Raw genomic sequence first — 18756 nt, 5'->3', positions numbered from 1 at the left:
TGTGAAGAAGGAATCCCCATCACATCACACCCCCAAAGCCCCAAATTCCTCCTGCACAGCTCATCCAGCAAACTCTTCCTTAAACACCAACAGCACACCTTTGCTCCATGAGTCCTGCCCCTCTCAAGTGTCTTCTCACATCCCAACACCACCAGATGCCCATCATTCCCACCCACCCACCTTCTCTGGTGCTGTATTTATTTCTGTTTGGTAATCTGGGATGGGTGCAGGATGTGACTTTGGAAATAAGCACTACTTCTATTTCAGATAGATGGAAGCTGGCTCAGAGCTCAAAATTAACAAACCTGGGAAGTTCATGGGGAAGAAGAGCAAACATCTTGTACAAGAGACACACAGAGCAGGGGAACTGAAGATGTTAATTTAAACCCATGAGTTTATTCAAGCATAATTACACATTTCAACCCTAACTCCAAGAAAGGAGCAGACAAGGAATCTCTTCCTCTCAGCCTGTCCTGCCCACGCTCACAGGCATTGCTATGAGACCTCACTGCCAGTGCTTGACAGCAAAACACCTTTGACAGCTCCACATCCAAAACCTCTCTCTTTGCTCTAACAGCTCATTCTGAAGAAGGATCACCTAATTTCCATGTTCATTCAGCTCAGAGCTCTCTGCTGTTATCAGCCTTGCTCCACCACTTCCACCAGGCGTGTAGATGACTGTTTCCTTTAATTACTACCGAAAGCTCCTCCCAGCCAGGGAGAACAAAACAGCTGGTGTCCACCGAGAGAAGGCAACTCTGGAGTAATTAGCCTTAACTGGCTGACACCTCCTACCCATTACTCCTGGTTAGAACAGCAAAACACAGAATAAGAGCCTGTTTAGGGAACCTGTCAAGGTGCCAGACTGGATGTGCCAGTCCCTGCCCAGTGTAGTCGTGGTGCTGGCACAATGGAATTGTCTGCTCTTGAGAAGAGCATCACACAGATCACTTCTTTCATGCAGGAATAGGCATATTTTGCTAGATTCAAGTCTTCTAGCAGCTATAATTTACAGGCAAAGCAACAAATAAATCTGCAAAGATGTCATACCTCCTCCGTACAGAGTTTGAATACAGTTTGTTTCCTAAAAATATAGCCTCGAGGAGTTTCCTGAGCATTCAGTCAAGAATTCTCATCAAACAGGAGCTTGTAATCCCACCTCTCAATCCCCCCATCAGTTTTCTTGTTGAAAAATCATCACATAATAAACAGTCAGAGAAGAATCTATGCAGTTACCAAGCACCTAGGAAGATCAAAGGGGAAAGAGAAATCCAACATCCATTTTTGCTTCTTTGTTTTCGAACATAAATACAGTGGAATCAATCCTGCTTTAATGAAATAAAGAGAGCAAAGGAGCCTTCACTGGGTGCTTGAACTTAATCTTCTTTCTCTTGCTCACATGGAACAACACACAGCCTGTGCTTTTAGGAACAGCTCTCTCTCCCCTGCTGCAGCTCCAGACCAATTTTGCAGTTCACTACAGCTGGGAGCACTGTTTGCTGGCACATCTTGGCAGGGGCCAGCAGAGCTGCCTGCTAGAGCTGCTCTCTGAACTCCCAGAGCTGGGAAATGTGAGGATGGGGCAAGGGGCCCAGCTATGTGAAAGCAGCAGCTCTCCTGACAGGGCCTCCCAGCTGCTTTAAAGGAAGCTGCAGAGCCTTGAAGAAGCCTTGTTCCCCAAACCCTGCCCAAAGAACAGTTTAAGTAGAGCAGGTTGAATATTTTCTAGCTAAATGACCCATCCTGACATTAGCCTGTGACAAAAAGCAGTGGGCTTTTAATGTATAAGAAGCGAGCAATCTCTCTCCTGGTGCCAAAACCCAAAGGTCACAGGGCCCTGCCAAGACTGCTCTGCCCATTTCAGCCTCTGGGATGATGCCTGCAGGGCCCCTCGGTTGCCAGCAGCAGTCACTGAGTGGAAGGCAAACAGCAATTCCCTCTCAAATACCATATGTTCAACTCTTGTGCCAAAGCACAAACCTGGCATTTTAACCTTTGGTGAACATGTTCTTGCTGCCACCAACAATAAACTCTGAGGCCCAGCTCAGAGGAAAGGTGTACTGGATGTGCAGTGATGACATTAGCACTGAACACAGCATTAACAGGACAGGGCCTGGCAGGAGCTAGATTTTATACAGCCAGTCTTTAGAGGTTAATGAAATATTCATAAATAAGTTAAAATTCTCCTGACAAGCCAGATCCTGTAATACAACAAAGAGTTGTCAGCCTCAATTAAGCAATTCCAAAGAGGTAGGGCTCTGCCATTCATTATTTACCAAGAGGTCATAGGAAAAATTCTGCTCTATGATCTCCTTGTCTCTGTGGATAAATTGGGTTTTACAGCTGCTGCTGGAGGACTCTGCTGCCCTGACAGACCCCAACCTGCCACAGCTACTACCTACCCCCAGCAACCATCAGCCAAAGGCAAGAAACACTGGGAACAAGCTCTTCTAAGGACACAGACACTAAAAGACTGAAAACAAATGATGTAACAAGCTGATTAGGCTGTCAGTGTAAGGACTAAGTCTTGAAACTTAAACTTTTTTTTAAGCCTTTATCTCCCTTTTTGTATACACAAAGCCAGCCCCAGGCAAGAAGAGAAGTATCCAGCAACCTTTGATCTGCAGGCACATCTTCTGAACATGCCCTCCGTGGCCCCCCCAGATCCCAGAGCTGGAGAGCTTCACATCCCCTGCATGTTCAGAACAAGCTGTGCTTACAGAATTGGATCTCTTGCATCAGATCTCTCAGGATGGTCCTCTTCTGATGCAGGCACAGCTTCCCAGAGCTGCGAAAGCAGGAGGAAACTGGTCTCCAACCTTGTTACAAGGAAGCTGTAAATCAGTTATTGTTTTGTCCTGTTCTAACACGATTGTTCAACAGCCCTAGTTCTTCCTTTCCCTCTCCAGACATGCACTGGCACTTCATGCTCCTTCTACAGCTCCTCCAAGCTGCCTTTTAAGAAGGCAGAAAAAAGAAGCAGAAATGAGAGAATCCTACAGGTATCCTCACACCTGGTTTTCTCAAAGTGCTGAACATAATGTAGAGCCCCTGCATTCTCCAGGAAATTTTAGCTCAGCTAAATTGAACCAAGTGAGTCTGAGGTAGCCCATAAGCTTCTTACAGGTTCTGTAGAGATGAATGAAGCCTGGAAAAGCACAATTCTTGCATGTCAATTAAATACCCTTTTACATCTCCAGGCTGTGCCTAGTATATTAAAGCCTCTGATAGTATCCCTGTCCTGCTCTCATTTAACCAAGTTATTCAGTGTAACTCAGATTTTAGTGACAACAGTGACACTGACAAGGACCACTCCAGCTGCAGCGCCCTCTAAACAGGACAACTACTCACTTTTCTCCTCTGCTCAACAACTGAAGAGAAAAACACCTCCCCACTTCTCCCCTTCCAGTCCCTGTTCCTGTTATCATCATGCCTGTCAGCACAGCTCAGGTTTTAGGGGTACACCTGTGGCATGGGGGCCACCCCAAATGATGGGCTGGGAATCAGGGCAATGTCCATGAGTCTCATCTGAGCTGGAATTGCTCTTCAGGTCTGGGTCAGACCATTTACCCCCAGTCTGGAAGCACCTGTTCCATAGGGAAGGGCAGCAGGAAAGCAGCTCTCCACTTCAGGCAGCCACACTTCCTCCTCCTGACAGTGCTAACCCCGTGCCAGCTCTTATCACATTGGAAGAGCAAATGAAAACAATCCTGCTGAAACCAAACAGCGCTGCCGTGTCCCATAAAACTTCCACCTTAATGGACCCAACAGCAGGTTCATTTGTGTAATGGGACTTTTAAACAGACCGTTTATTTCTTTTTAATTTGAAGGGAATGTGCTATTTGATCCCATGTGCCCGGCTAGATTTTTAAAACAGAGATAAACCAGGAGAATTGACTCACTAAGTCTCTCCTTCTCACCTAATTAAAACAGCATTGAGATAGTAACGCGCAGAGGTGTAACGCTGATCACCTCTCCAGCTTACAGCAGTCTGGCAGCTCTCATCCACCAGGATCCCAAGGATTCCTCCACAGTCCCTGCTTTGCCCACAGTCACGTGCCACAGATGTTTCTGACGGTGCCACGCTTTTGTGTGCAGAACATGAATTTTCCAAGAGGGAACACACAGCAGGTGCAACACACCAACTGAGACTGTTCATCATTCCCCAGGCTAAGAGAGGGAGAAAAAAAATAACCTTGTCTGTGTACCTCAGAGCTCACTATATTCCTACCCTGTGGGGAATAGCAGGGACCAGTTTTAATGTAGTTGTTTACAACAGGCACTGAGAGCTCTCTGCCAGGGAAAGAGAAAGGACAAGTGTACTCCCATCCCTCTATTCTAGGCTTCACTCCACCTTCAGAACCAAAACTCTGCAGTAAAAACAGGGGGAAGACTCAAAATAGGGCATGAATGATTCCGGCACAATCATCCCCCTCTTCTAACAACTCATCATTCAGAATTTACAGGATCACACGATAAGGTGAAGAATGATATAAACACTGTGAAGTAAACAAGCAACAAATGGCTCTGCTGAAGTAAAACTAAAACTACCTGATAGAGAAAAAGATGTCTCAGACACATTCAAAACAAACAAAATTCAATGATGGCCTTTGGTCTAAAAATACAAATGCACAAACACAATTACTGAGAGCACAGAGGCTTTACCACAGAGGAGCATAAACTGATCAGAAAGAGGAAACTACATGAAAACAGAAGAAACAGCACAGAATTGAAATGTCAGAGTGCAAGTCTCAAACAGCTCCTACAAAATGAGCCTTCCTCAGCCAGAAACTTGAGAGGAGGACAGAGTGGGGCAGATGAAGTGGTCCCTGGATGAACATCAGCACTGGGTGGCACTGGAAATGGGAGATGACCTGGATACAGCTCAGCTCTTCCACCACAGAAGCAGAAGAGGTTCCTGCCTCTACTCCATAATCCTATAGAAGATACTTTTGCAAAAGCTACTGCTGGAACATCACCTGGAATGATGTGACCACTCTGATTACCCATCTTCAAAGAGAGATGGAAAGAGAAAGAGATTTAAAGCAAGCTGCAAGATTCATGAGGAAACTGAAGAGCCTGTTTTAAGAGAAGGCTGCAAGAGCTTGATTTGTTTAACCTAGACAAATGAAAGGCTGGGAGAGAACAATCGTTCTCTATAAATATGTCACAGCATAAATATGAGGGAGGAAGAACAGTCACTGTAGTTTAAGGAGAATATTAGCACAAGAAAAAAATGGATATTAACTGCACATATATTTTCAGTTGGAACTGGGAAGATTTCAGCTATCAGAGCAGTCTTCCCATGACAGTAATGGTACAAACAACCAAAGCAGTCTCAAGACAAGCTTGATAAATTTATGGACTGAGATATATACTGAATTTGCCTCAGTTACTGAGGGACTGGACTTTATGATCTAAAAGTCCTCTTCCAGTCTTCTGTTACTATATCATTTCATTCTGGATTAGCTTCTTTTGCTGTCTCTTTATAACCAGGTTCATGCTTTTCAATCTGATTTGAGAAGTGGATATTTCTCTAAGATTGCCTTACTAAAACTATTCACCCTGCTGCTCAGCTGAGTGCCACGCCACTCATCTGTCTTGGCTTGGCTGGCCTCACATAAAGTGTTAGGATAAAATCTGTCACATGGGAAGGAGATTTGCTGTCACCTGCTAAATCAATTCAGAAATTATGTAATACACTTTTGAAAGATGGAGACTTCCTGCACCAGTCAGTTGTCTCCTGCCCCTCCCAACCTGTTGGTTCTAAAGACGTTCCAGCAAAGCTTCATTTTTATTTATATCCACTGTGGTTCAGCCCTCTAATCCCACATTTAATTGCCTTCCTGTTACAGAAAATACAGAGAATTTACATTTCCACTAATGAACACCACTTTTGTTCTTGTCCTCAGTCTGTTGTATTTCTTGCTTTCTGTTCAGTAACTCTTAAACAAGAATTAAATTAGCTCTATTGGCCATTAATCCTGGGCAGGTATTCCTATACTAAAGTTCATATTTTTTCCTATTATCATTGGTGTTACCTGTAAATTAAAAAACATAGGTAATAACTTTTCCATATTGCCTTCCAGTTAACAGCTAGTTCCCAACTACATCCAGCTCAGTGTTCTCTGAGTTTATTTCCTTCTTGTTTATTTCCTTTCTGTCTCCATTTCTACTCCTGATAACCATCAGTGTAGGCAGTCACTGACATTTAAGTTAATCCTAAACATTATGATTTCATCAGACTGAACACATGATTGGCTCTTTAACTATTGCTGACCTGCTGCTCTTAAATAAAGGTCTCCCCTTCTCTGCAAAGGGTTAACCAACACTTTTCCCCAAGGCAAGGGGCATTGATTATATTAATTTTAAGGTGTCTTTATTCCCTCTGTAAGGACACTCAATTTATGCCATTCATTTGGTGACGGCTGCATTCTTGGACTTCAAATCTTCTTTACCTCCCACCCTGCTAAGCAATTCCTCTGATTCTTATATCCATCCTTTTTAATCTGCTGGAGGGTGAAATTTAATTTGTTCCAAAGAGCAGTCTATAGATTTCAGAGCCCACACGGGCCAAGCTGTCTTTTGAAGATGAAAGCCAAAAGATGCCCAAAGCACCTCAGGGTAATGAAAATACAGGTGATGCTTTTTTAATACCAAGCCAACTTCCCTCAGGGATTAATGATGGAGAACAAAAAAATCTTGACATGAATGCCCCCTGCTACAGAACCAGACTGGAAGAAAGAGTAAGACAGAGAGCAGAGCTGTTGCTTGGATGGCAAGCTTGAGCCAAACAATCTCCTTGTGTCTATAAAGGGATATGAAAAAGGAAAACGAAAATTACAAAAACAAACACGTCTTCTGTTTCCCTCCCCTCAGGGAGGGAAAGAAAAATAATATAACAAACAAGAAAGCATTTTCCACAAATAATATTTTGGTGTGAGTGAAGCTCTCCCTCAGCTTTAGGCCAGTAGAGCACTAAACTAACATACCATGAGAAATAAGATCCTGGAACCACAGATCAGGGAGCTGTGTGAACTCTGAGCAACCTCCTTGCACATCCTGCAAATACAGATACTGTAGCACCAGCCCCAATAAAGAAAACTTCCAGTGCTGATCATATTATCAGAGAAGTGTACATTCATACAAAAAAAATGGAAACAACAAACATTCAGGAAATAAAAGACAGAAAACCCCCATGGATCTCTGGGGCAGCTCAGTGACCTGAGCCCTGTTAAGAGTGGTAACTCTTATGTGTCTTATGGGCACACACTGTTCCCTTCCAGTATGAACATGCTTAAACTGTAGGGAAAAAAAAGAAAAATAAATAAGTGAAGGGTTAGAGGGAGAGGAAAATCAAACTTTCATTGTTAATTACATAGCACAATGATAAGGGTAATTTTTCTTAAATCAAAAAATAAATTCTAGGTTCAAGTTCCCTGAAGGATATAAAATATTAGAGGGTTTTTTATGGTTGTAATCACAAACTCATTTCTCCAGCCACTACTGGCCGTGTCTAATTAGGGCAAAGTATGTTAATGATACAGAGGCACAGCCCAGAGATGTCTTCAGTTGCAATATTAATTGCATTTAGGGAAAGAGGCATGAATTGTGCTTATACAAGCTAATTAGTATGGGTTTGCTAATTAATACTGGAAAGTCAAACTGCCTTTGCCTTGTCAACTGCAATTAACTGAAGACATTTAAATTTCCTTTTTTGTTGTTCCTTCAGCTGCATTCTTACTTTCAGTTGACAAGCAAAGAATCCCTGCAGTGGAGCAGTGAGAACAGCCACTCCATTTCACTGGCATCCCATTTTCCTCTAGCAGGACCTTGTGCTCTGGCCTGGCACGGAGCTCCTTATCACACACACCACCCTTCCTCTGCCATGGTCCCTGGGGACACAATTCCCTGAGCTTGTCCTCAGAGGAGAGGCCCTGAGTGTGCAGATACTGTTGTATTGAGGCCATGATCCCATCAGACTTATCCCATGAGTATTGTACTTTTAAATATTGCTATGTAAAGAATGACTCATTTACCAGGGCACCAGAGATGCCCCCACTGACAGAAAGAAGTCCTTGGTTCTCTCACTCAGGTGCTATCAGCCAGTGCCCTGGAGCCAGAGCCCAGCTCTTCATTTCCAGTGCCCCAGGGAGGGTGGCAGAGCCACCAGAGCTCTTTGGGGCGGCAGCAGAGATGCCACCTGCACAGAGGTTTGTCCCAGCAGCAGCCCAAAGGACTCATCACACTGTGCCTGCACCTGACAGGTGTTTGCTCCATTTCACCCAGAGCCACTGGCCTGTTTGCAGAAGAGCTGATGAAAAGCAATCTCCTCACCTGTCAGCACCCAGAGCAGGACAAGCCCTTCAGCATTCCCAGCCCAGCATCAAACTGGGGCTGGAGGCTCACAGCTGAAAGGGATGAAAAGGAAGGTGAGAGCCCAGCCACCCAAAGCAGGCAAACAATTTTGCTGAAGTGTCAAATTTAAAGGAGTTAAAAATCCATCCAGGTGAGACACTGATCTGGAGGGGGAGAGAAGAAAAAAACACATAAAGAGCATTTTGTGGGATGGCAAGAGGAGAGTGGAGCTGGTAGCATATCCACAGGAGCCTGTGGCAGGCAGCTATGGAACAGCCCCATCCAAAGGGGACAGACATCAGTCACCATCAACACTGCAGAAGACACAAAGTGACAACAACTTTTCTTACCAGGGAGCTTTTGACTGGGGATGCAGAAAAATCATCTACCACCAGTGAAAAGGAGGAGCTAAACTCAAAAGGAAAAAAGATGCGAAAAAAAAAGATGTCTTTTCCTCTGTATAACTCAACTTTCCTGTATTTACTGAATAAATCAAGCTGCTGAATAAAGCCCATACCTCACAATCTGCAATCCATGGTTAAAGCACCACAGAAAACAGCCAGTTCATGGGAGGCTGATGTAAGAGTTACTGGAAGATCACAAGACCAGCAGTTTTCCACTGAGAAACCCTTGGGAATAGGCACTGAGCACTGACTGTAGCTTTATCCTCTGATGGATGATGCACAGCACCAATTAATGCTTTAACACTGGAAGTTCCAGCTTCTCCAGCCCTCTGCTAGCCCACTTAATACTACAAATTTTTGAAGGCAAACCACTCAAAAACCAGGCTTAATAAGCCCAAAAGAAAATCTTTTACATGTTAAATAAACCAAAACTCTGTAACATCAGAACATTTAAAACATAACAGCACGTTTTTCTTCTGATACATCCAGTGAGCACAACACCAAACTGATTGTATAGAATTTAAAACTGTTACAAGGCAGCACATAATGAGATCAGATGGTAAATAGGATTAATTCAGTTTTCTTTGGAAGTATCAGCTGTGGCCTGTGTCACCACAGAAAGCAGCTGGGCATACAAAAATGTTTGCCCACAACGTGAGACCACCCCAGAACCGGAATCAATTAACGCTCTCATGATGGAAAATCTGATGTTGAAACAGCAAGAAGCATAAATTTAAAAAAAGATCCTAACAGACGTATGGCAACCCATTAATAGCACAGTAGGGGCACCTCATCCTGCCCTTCAGTGCCCTACTAGAGCTCAGCACAAGTCTAAAAAGACCCATGCTGGCACTCTAGTTTATGATTTGGATTTTAGAACAGATGTCTGTTTAGCACCTACTTACTAGCCAGTGCTGCAGGCTTTTTTTTATATTAGTAATAAAATTAATCACATCTACAGAATGAGCCTGCATCTTGGATACTGCTCAGGTTTTCCTTGTGACTAGGAAAAGTTGCAGGAATCCCACAGTTCATCCATTAGCAAAAATATCAGTTCACAAAAATAGCTTAACACAGACACCTCATTTATTCCTGAGTATAAAAAAATCATATTCAAATCATGAAACTGAATATAAACCTCCCTGCTACCTGGTTTTGTGTCCTTTTATTGTTTTTGGTCCTTGAAGGAAGTGCCAATAAAATAGATGAACCCAACAGAAAATTAACAGATATTATAAAAAAATAGTTTGTGGTAATTCTCTTGTATCTCATCTGCCTGTCCTTTGAACACTTGAGACTGAATCAAAGGCCCCCAAAGAAAGGAATTAATTCAGTATGAAATTAAATGCTTGCTTCTGATCTAGAACTGCTAAGGAGAAAAGGAATTGCCAGAAAATGAAGACAGACCACTAGATTTCATCCAACACTTTTTCCAGGTGAGTATGGAGACAGAGAGTGCCAAGACTGGCAGCAGCAACACAACTTTTGCAATGTTTATTTGCTGTTCATTTCTGAATATTTGGAACTGATCCACTGTTTAAATGAACTGAACTTTGCATATTGCTGCTCTGTAAAACAGCCAGGGGAAAAAAAAAAGGCAGAAATTGAACACTTACCATCTCTGCTCTTTGCTTGTGATTTCCCACTTCTTCCAGAACCTGAGACAGCTGAGCCTTCAAGACACAGGGGGGAAAAAAAAAAAAAAAAAAAAAGGAAATTAAGTCTAGGATGTAATTTTGGAAGTTTAATGAGACTCTTGCCCCCCCCTCCCTGAGCCGCCCTCCCAAAAAAATCACATATGCACCATGATTTTCATGGCATTGAGAAGGAATTCTAAGTATTTGGATTTGTTCTGTCCTGTCACCATCCCATGCCATGAGACAATCCTGTCCCTGAACCAGGTTTATTACAGAGAATGCCACACGATGAGCCAGCCCAAATTTCAATCCCATGGTCCAGCCAGAACTGTGCCTCCACTGTATTGCTGAGAAGCTGCAGAAAGAATGGTCTAAAACCCACCCAGTTTAGCCCAGTTTAACTTTGAAGAAGAGGAGGTTTAGCTCCATAGCTCCTGAAAGGAGTGTGTGATTCAAGCTAACTTCACAGAAAACGTTCTGTGAATTTCTGGGGTCCAGGGTTAGGTTTTTTCCCCACAGCCTTCCAAAATGCTGTGGGAAAACATCAAGAAAATCTGCTCTTTAACATAAACCTCTTGAATTTCCATGAGAAAAGATCTCAGTGCAGCATTTTTACTTTTTAAAAGGAAAATTTGAAATGTAAAGAATTTCAAACTAGAGAATACCTTTGGTTATCCTGGCATAATCTAAGGGGAAACAGGAACTTGACTCAGAAAAGGATCTTTTACAGAATTTTGTTTATGAAAAAGGATTTTAAACCAAATGGGTATTTAGGAGACAGTTAAGAGAAGCCACACATAATTCATGAATGCTATTACTTCCCACATCCTTGATTTTCTAACAATCTGCCTGGTTGCAATCAGCCTTTCTCTGCTTAGCAGAAAGCCCAGAAAATAGTCACTGATGGCAGATAAGATAATTTAAACAATGTAAACAAATAAAAGAAATAAAAACAACTTTCCTACAAACTGATTCATGTCATTTCAAGCAAATATTCATTAAAATCCTCTGGAGTCTCTCAACTTCTCACCACATATGAAATGAGTCTTTTGAGTGCCACATCCAACCCAGAGACAAACAGCAAGCATTCTATTACAATGAAAAGCAAAACATTCAGCTTTGGAGGCTAACTGCACTGAAATGCAAGTAAATAATTAAATTTAAAAAATACAGTCTAAGGGTCCAGCACAGCAGAAGTTCCATTTTGCCAACAAACAAGCAAACAGTTCCAAATTTCCCTGGCCCCAGAGCTCAGTGGAAACTGAAAAACTTTCAGCCTCTTGCTGTGCAGGGCCAGGGATGATGTGACATTATTTGAGGAAGAGACACTGAAATAGGATGAAAAGGATGTTAACACAAGCCTGGGACCTGGCACAGGAGAATGAAACACACTCATCAAGCACTGCAGGAGATGCCAGCCCCAACCCAAACTGGAGTGCCTGGACAGGCAAGGGAAGAGAGCAAATGAAACAATCACCAAGCTTGGTGGGGAAAGATCAGGGAACTGTAAATTTGCAGACACCTGGGAAAGACTTTTCCTTACTGCTACTGAAGCAGGTACAATGAAGCAGGCTGGAGCCAGGATCTGCTTGGGGAAGAACTAGAAAACAAGACCTTAGAGGGGTTATTTAGGAGAGGCGCTGGCATAAACTCTGCAAAACACCTCAAGACTGACTGAACATTTTTGATTACAAACTACCCCAACTGTTCTGTATATTTATTAGCTTTCTATGTATGAAGGTGACCTTTAGATGGGAACCACTAGCCTATTCTAAATCAGATATAAGAATTGCTTAATTTAAAATTACATTAAAAATCATGTATTTTCTAACGGTAGCTGCCAGTCCTGAATTTTAGGGTCAGGTCTCTGTTCAGCCTCCTGTTCACACAGACTCCTATGGAATCACAGATTAACTCACCCTGGAAGAGTGAGAATTCCCTCAAAGCTCAATCCCTTGTGGTTTTGGTGGGCACCTGGCACCTGGATCAACCATCACACTGTGCCAAGCTTTGGTCACCCTCACAGTGTAAATATTTTTATTTATAACACCAAAGCAACAGTACCCTAGGAGCCTGTTTAACTAGATGGGCTTAAGAGCATTTTAAAGCATAATACCTCCATAAAAGTCAGAAGAAAAGGATAGCAAAGACTCCAACTCATTTTACTTCAGGAAAAGGCTGGAAAAACCTTTTAGGCAAGAGAGAAATAATATAAAGGGATGGGGCAAATTGAAAATACAAGTGGGAAATATGCCATAATTTATCTTGGATATAATATGGCTTGGGGAAAATAACCATTTCAAGGTGCTACGCCAACAGAGACACACAGAACCCTGGACAGCAAGTCCAAGCCAGCAGCAAAACAACAGCAGATCAATATGATTTGGAGAAGCAATCAGATAAGAACTAAATCACAAAGTAGGTTTTCTTCATTGCATTCATTTCTAGGCAGCTCATCTCAAAGGGAAAGAGTCAGTAACTAGTGGGAATTCAGAGAGCAGCTACTAAACTTACCAGACTGCTGGAAGAAATGATTTATGAAGATTAAAAGATTTTTAAACATTATGATTTGACTGCAACTCTCACAGAAGAGCAAAAGGGACATATTTAATGCACTGAGAGCTGTTCCAATGACAAAGCTGGAAACCAGGAGGCTTCCCCAGCTCATGATGCTCTGGGATGCACTCACAGTCCAGAGCAGGGACCCTGCCACTCCCTGTTCCTGCCTCCTCTTCAGACAGCTGGGGAAGCTCCAGACAAAGCCTAAATTTTCAGCAGGGTCCCCGACATCTGCACTAGCCAGGCTGTGATGCAGCTGATCTGAATGCTTTATCACATCCAGTTTGTAAACATCAGCCCTATCCCAGACTTTTTATTAGCTTAAATCAAATATTGAACCTCCCTCAGCTGTTGGAGGACAGCTGCTGGCCAAGTGATTCACTGCCATATTCCTTCTAGGCCACAAGAAAACACAAACTAATCACCAGCAGCATGACAGATGCACGCATTTTTAATTATGAAGGAGAAATCAGGCTGTGAACTTAGCCCCACGTGTCACTTAATCAGAGTGCTGGGGAGGAGCTGCCAGCCCCCAGCGCCAAGGAGCTGCAGAGGGCCCTGGAGCGGTGCCTGGCAGCCTGCTCAGCCCCTGCTCCCTCTCCCCAGGCATTTGCCAGAAAAGATCTGAAGAAAACAGAGTTATGTTGTTTCTTGGAATGTATCTTCTCAAGAATGAACTGCTGGTTTCTGGGTGCGGCCATCTCTGGCCACAGCAGACGAGGAAAGCGCGAGGGTCGGACACGGGCGCTCAGGCCTGGCGGGAAGGCACGGGGGGCCCAGCAGATCCTGGAGCTGTTTGCCAGTCCCACCTCAGAGCTCTGCTCTGGGAAATGCCATCCAGGCAGTGACAGGACACAGGGGAATGGCTTCCAGCTGGAGAAGAGGAGGCTTAGGTGAGACATTAGTAAACATTGCCTTTGAGGGTGGGCAGGCCCTGGCACAGGGGCAGAGAAGCCGTGGCCGCCCCATCCCTGGAAGTGCGCGAGGCCAGGTTGGATGGATCTCTGAGCAACCTCATCTGGGAGGGTATTCCTGCCCACTGAAAGAAGACTTTTAAGGTCTCTTCCAACCCAAACCATTCCATGATTCTCTGAGTTGCTCAGCTCTGTGTTAGGGTCTTTTCAGTTGATCATACCCACTTTAGTACTCAGCAATCTCTCCATAGGATAGACATCCATGTTGAATTTTCAGGCTACAGATAAAAGTTAACTTAAAGCTCCAAGGAAATTCTCTTTACTTAAGACACATGTTAAATTCCCATAGATCACTGAGCTCAAGCATTAAGGAACCTGATATGCAAACAAATATTATGAATCAGATATAAAAATACACTGCAATTCATCCACTGAAGGCAGCACAGCCAGGTAAGGGAAAATCAAGTTGCAAAGCATGGAAAAAAAATCCTCTCGAGTACTCAGTCAATTACTTTAAGCTTTCAAAAAAAAGGTTTGTCAATTCAAAATATTCATCTTACATGACAACATAGTCTAATCTACTGTCAGTGGATTGTCATCCTCAAAAGAGAGTGGCAGGAAGAGAAGAACCTGTGCTCCAAGCCTCACTGGAAATCTGCAGCTTGGGCTGAAAGAAGAGCAGGTTTCCAAGGAGAGGAACCAACTCAGCTCCAAGGAGACATTTCTGAATTGTTTAACTTGCTTTCCTGCATCAATAATTTCTCTTCTGTACCTTCCAGAAGTCAGCCTTCACTGACAGCACTGGAGGAGGCTGGTCAGGGAGAGTTTAATGAATGAAACTGAAGCAATCTGGTGGTGACAATGCAGCTGTTAAACTGCATCCAGAGCCCCCACTCCCCTCTGGAGGCTGATGCTGAGCTGGCTGCCCTGAATGATGGGCAGGCAGCTCAAAAGTGAGCCCCATTTGCAGGGAAAAATTAACTACTCAGTCTCTAATGAACAGTCTTTCTCTACACAAAACAATACCCTCTGCTCTACAAGCAATTAGCAAATCGAAGTGTTCTCTTTGTGGACCTGCATTAATTTACTCCTCGAAGTGACACATTAAATAGCTCACAGGTACAGCACAGCAGTGGCAACAGCCAGCACCATAAAATAAAAGCTTGCTTCAAAGAGTTTGGGAAGCAAAATTAGGCGTGCTGCATACAGGGAATAAATCAAAACAACCTTCATTTGGAAATATCATTTTAGTTCTATGCTTTCATCAAAAAACATTATTATCGTAACAGTCACATTAATACAACGTTGCTACTCTACAAGGGAGAGAAACAAGCAGCACATTCACTACCTCAAATTAGAAAGAGCAATTTTTATTCTTTCTCATCAGGAGGAAATACCTGAGAACATACACAGCTGCCTGTTCTGGGATTGTGCTTTCACAGCTAGAAATCCCAATGAGAGTCCCCAGAAGGAAGGCCACTTGTTGGAAGGGCAGCTCCTCTGTAGGGAAGGGGAGGAGGAAGAGGCTTTCCCTGGAAGAGCTGGAACACAGCTGCAAAAAATGGCATTTTTACAGCTCACTGAAGCCCAAGATACCCTTAGAAATATTTTATATGCAACAGTTGTATGCAAATCCAAGTCAAGTGTGATAATTGGCAAATTTAGGTATAATGTTAATTACCAGCTATTTCAAATTAATTAACTTCTAAGATAAATTCTTGCTTCTCCTCTTTGAGAAAGCTAACACACAATTTAAATTTACAAGGATATATCGGCTGCAGATCACAGAAATAGGGAATCTTGTATGTTCCAACATGCCAATTCACTTCAGTTTCCTTGTGCTGGCTGCTCCCCATTCCCTGGGTAATTTCACAGTGACTTATTCCTCTGATCACTCACAACAGAAGACACAAGATGAAGCCTCTTGGCTCAAGCTGGATGGCTTGAGTGTGTGGCTAAAGTGTGACCTCTACAGTGCCCAAGCTAGAACATCTTGTCTGGTGCCATAGCTGGGGAAGAGGGAAGAAAAGAAAAAAAAAGCACAATATCACTTTTTGCTATCAGATTCAGAAGACACAAAGCAAATAAAGTGCATTAAAGCTGCAGCTGAAATACAGAAGGAAACTTGAAAACATGGCAGCACTCCCAGGACAGTTCTGATAAGGAAAGCACTGACTGCAACAATTAGAATTCAATCCAATGTAGGAACATAAGCACCATGCTGATGAGTTACATGGAACAACACAGGAATAGGATGAGAACAATTTGAAGAGAACTTTGCAGTCACTAATTACCTCTCAGCAAAGAATGAGGCTCTGGCTTGTGGGGAAAACAGAAGGAAAACTTTGATTTCACAAAAGCCACAGACAGATTACTTCTGGGGGTGGCAGAGACTGAGCAGAAGTAACTCATCAGCCTCTTGCAGTCAGACTTCACTTTATTTGCATATTGTGATCCTGCATATTAAAATACTGTGAGAACTGAAATTAAATTTTCATTAGTGTTCAATCTGGAATCTCACCCGTGGGATTCAGCTTCCAACAGTTCATGCAGACGTTTCCCTGTTTACTTTAAAGTCAGATATCCATTTATCTCATGCCAGCCAACACTTGTGGCCTTCAACCCACTGCACACCATTATTGTCCAAGGGCAGCAGTGCAGGATTGTGTCTGCACCTCTGAACTGCACTGCAGAATTACTCTGAACTAACTAGTCGTTTCTAATTTAATGTTTTTTGATGCTTTGTAGTTGAAATTGCCAATCTTTCACAAAACTGCATCAGTTGAGATCACAATCAAAAAGACAGTTTAGTACCAGCCATTGCTAAATAATTTCCTTGCTGCTTTACAGGCTCCTTTTTGCTGTTCTGAAGAAAGTTCTCCTGGTTGGAAAATCAAATGTACATCCTTTATAAGGTGGGAAAGAAGAGCCACAAATAAACTCAGCTGCTGTCTCAAAAGCATCCAGAACGCCACGTTATCTCACAGGAGCTGGATTGGAGGTGGCAGGGGGCTCAGTGTGATGTGAAAGTGAAGAGGAAAATTCCCCAACAACTTCTGAATGTGTTTCAGAAATTTAAATTCAGTGAAACCACACTCGCTCTGACTTGCAGAAAAGCTGCAATAGGCAAAGCAGAGACCATTACTTACTGACATAATTTATGAGGATAGGCTTGCAGCTCAATGAAAAGCATGTGTCTCAGGCCACAGCTTATGTAGTTTTCCACGTAATTTAGTCCTTAATTTTACCCCAAGCAAGGACAGGAAACACAGGAAACAAGAATGCCTGTAAGGCAGATGTCCCACATCTCCAGGGACTCGTGCTCCTGGGCATCACAGCAAACCACAACACCAGGGACTGAAGGCCACTGCTTTGTCCAGGGCAGTGAGAGTTTTTCCACCAAAAAAACAAGAGCTGCTCCTTCTCTGGAAACCAGTTTAGTACTGGATTTGTGCAGGGAAATGCCGCCCCCCAGTGAGACACAAAAAGCAGCTGGTTACCAAAATCAGGGAGAAAGAAAGCAGAGCTCTTGGGCACTAAACAGAAAAATGACACTGCGAATTGAAAAATCACCGAAGTCATCACTATAATTACTGAAGACGAAGGGAAAACATCTCCCCTAGCAAAGATATGGGCTCCTGTCAACACTCTATCAAGATTTACTGGACAAGGGGATAATAGCCACACCTTCCTCTAGCTCTTGAGTCTCAAGGACAGACCAATTTCTCTCCTTAAGAGACACAGTCACTTGTAATGTCAAGAATACTTGACAGTAAGCTTAATATAATGAAATAACCCCAAACTCTGCCTGGTTCGACTACGAGAAAAGGGCGTTAACAAAGTGACTGTGGAACAACTGATATAAGATGAAGACAGGATTCCAAGCCAAAATTGCCCACATCCTTATTCCTGGCAAATACCTGATCTAGCTTAAAGTAAGCTGCACGCTCCTGCAGCAAAAACCTGGCTTTGTTCCTACTCTGCCTAACAGCTGAGACCTGGGGCAAAGCACTAAACTCTGAAACTCCTCCTTTTCTCTCCCACTCTAACCTAAAGATAATACTGACTCTGTAAAACCCTCCCAAAACCTTTGAAAAGGGATAATCTCTGAGCACAAGGTGCCACTATTGACACAAACCACACCTGATGGGCCTCAGCACTAAAAGGATTAAGCACAGAATAAGTGCAGAAGTCCAGCACCAACACGTTCAGAGGTGGCAGCAACCTCATCTCCCTGATCCTCAGAGCAAAGGTGACCTTCACAGCTGCAATAAAATGTAAAACTTGGAGAAAGACCCTGAACTTCTCTAAATCTACCCCATCAACACTGTTCACATAATCTCTCAGGCAGATGCTGCCAGGGAAGGAAGAGAACTTGCATTTTTCCATCTTCCAGACTGGGAGATGGAAAAATGCAGAACCTTCTATCCAGGAAAGGATGGGTCCCTAGAGATTGGACAGCCGTGTGCCAGGCTGAAACAGTTAAAAATGAGGCAGGAAAATAGTGGGCTCAGGTACCAAAACCACCTTAGTTTTGCAAAGATGTCTCAAAACAAGAACACTCATTTGTTGTTTTACTGCAGCTGAGGGTGAGGTGAGGCTGTGGGGCAACACCCCAGAGACTCCTCTCTCCTGCTGTTTTCCCTTGATGTTTTTATTCAGCACCTTGCTAAGAAGGAGCACAGAGACCAAAAGATTAGTACAGCTCTGCTGGGAACAATCTACTTTTGTAATAGGTCTCCTTCCCCCCATCCTAATCAAATGGTGCTGCAGTCCCCTGGGGAGAGAATACAGTGCCAAACAAAAAATGTGAGTTTGCAGCTGCTTCCTCAACAGCAAAGGGCAGCCTGACTGATGAAACTCTGCCAAGCCAATTGCTTCCAG

At 43.3% G+C, this 18756-nt stretch overlaps 1 protein-coding gene across 3 annotated transcripts in view; it reads right to left on the bottom strand.

Annotated features, from left to right (window-relative positions):
* The window catches only part of MAD1L1 (mitotic arrest deficient 1 like 1), a 345841-nt gene that overhangs the window by 168630 nt on the left and 158455 nt on the right, over positions 1–18756 (bottom strand). For all 3 annotated transcript variants that reach the window (XM_084216166.1, XM_084216165.1, XM_084216167.1), the window contains exon 13: positions 10379–10435. In XM_084216166.1, the coding sequence (XP_084072292.1) occupies positions 10379–10435 (57 nt within the window). The remainder of the gene's footprint in view (positions 1–10378; positions 10436–18756) is intronic.

Source organism: Fringilla coelebs (genome assembly GCF_963513975.1).
Source record: "Fringilla coelebs genome assembly, chromosome: 16".
Lineage (NCBI taxonomy): Eukaryota > Metazoa > Chordata > Aves > Passeriformes > Fringillidae > Fringilla > Fringilla coelebs.
The sequence above is the reverse complement of the archived record's forward strand: the minus strand, read 5'-3'. Positions and strand labels throughout refer to the sequence as shown.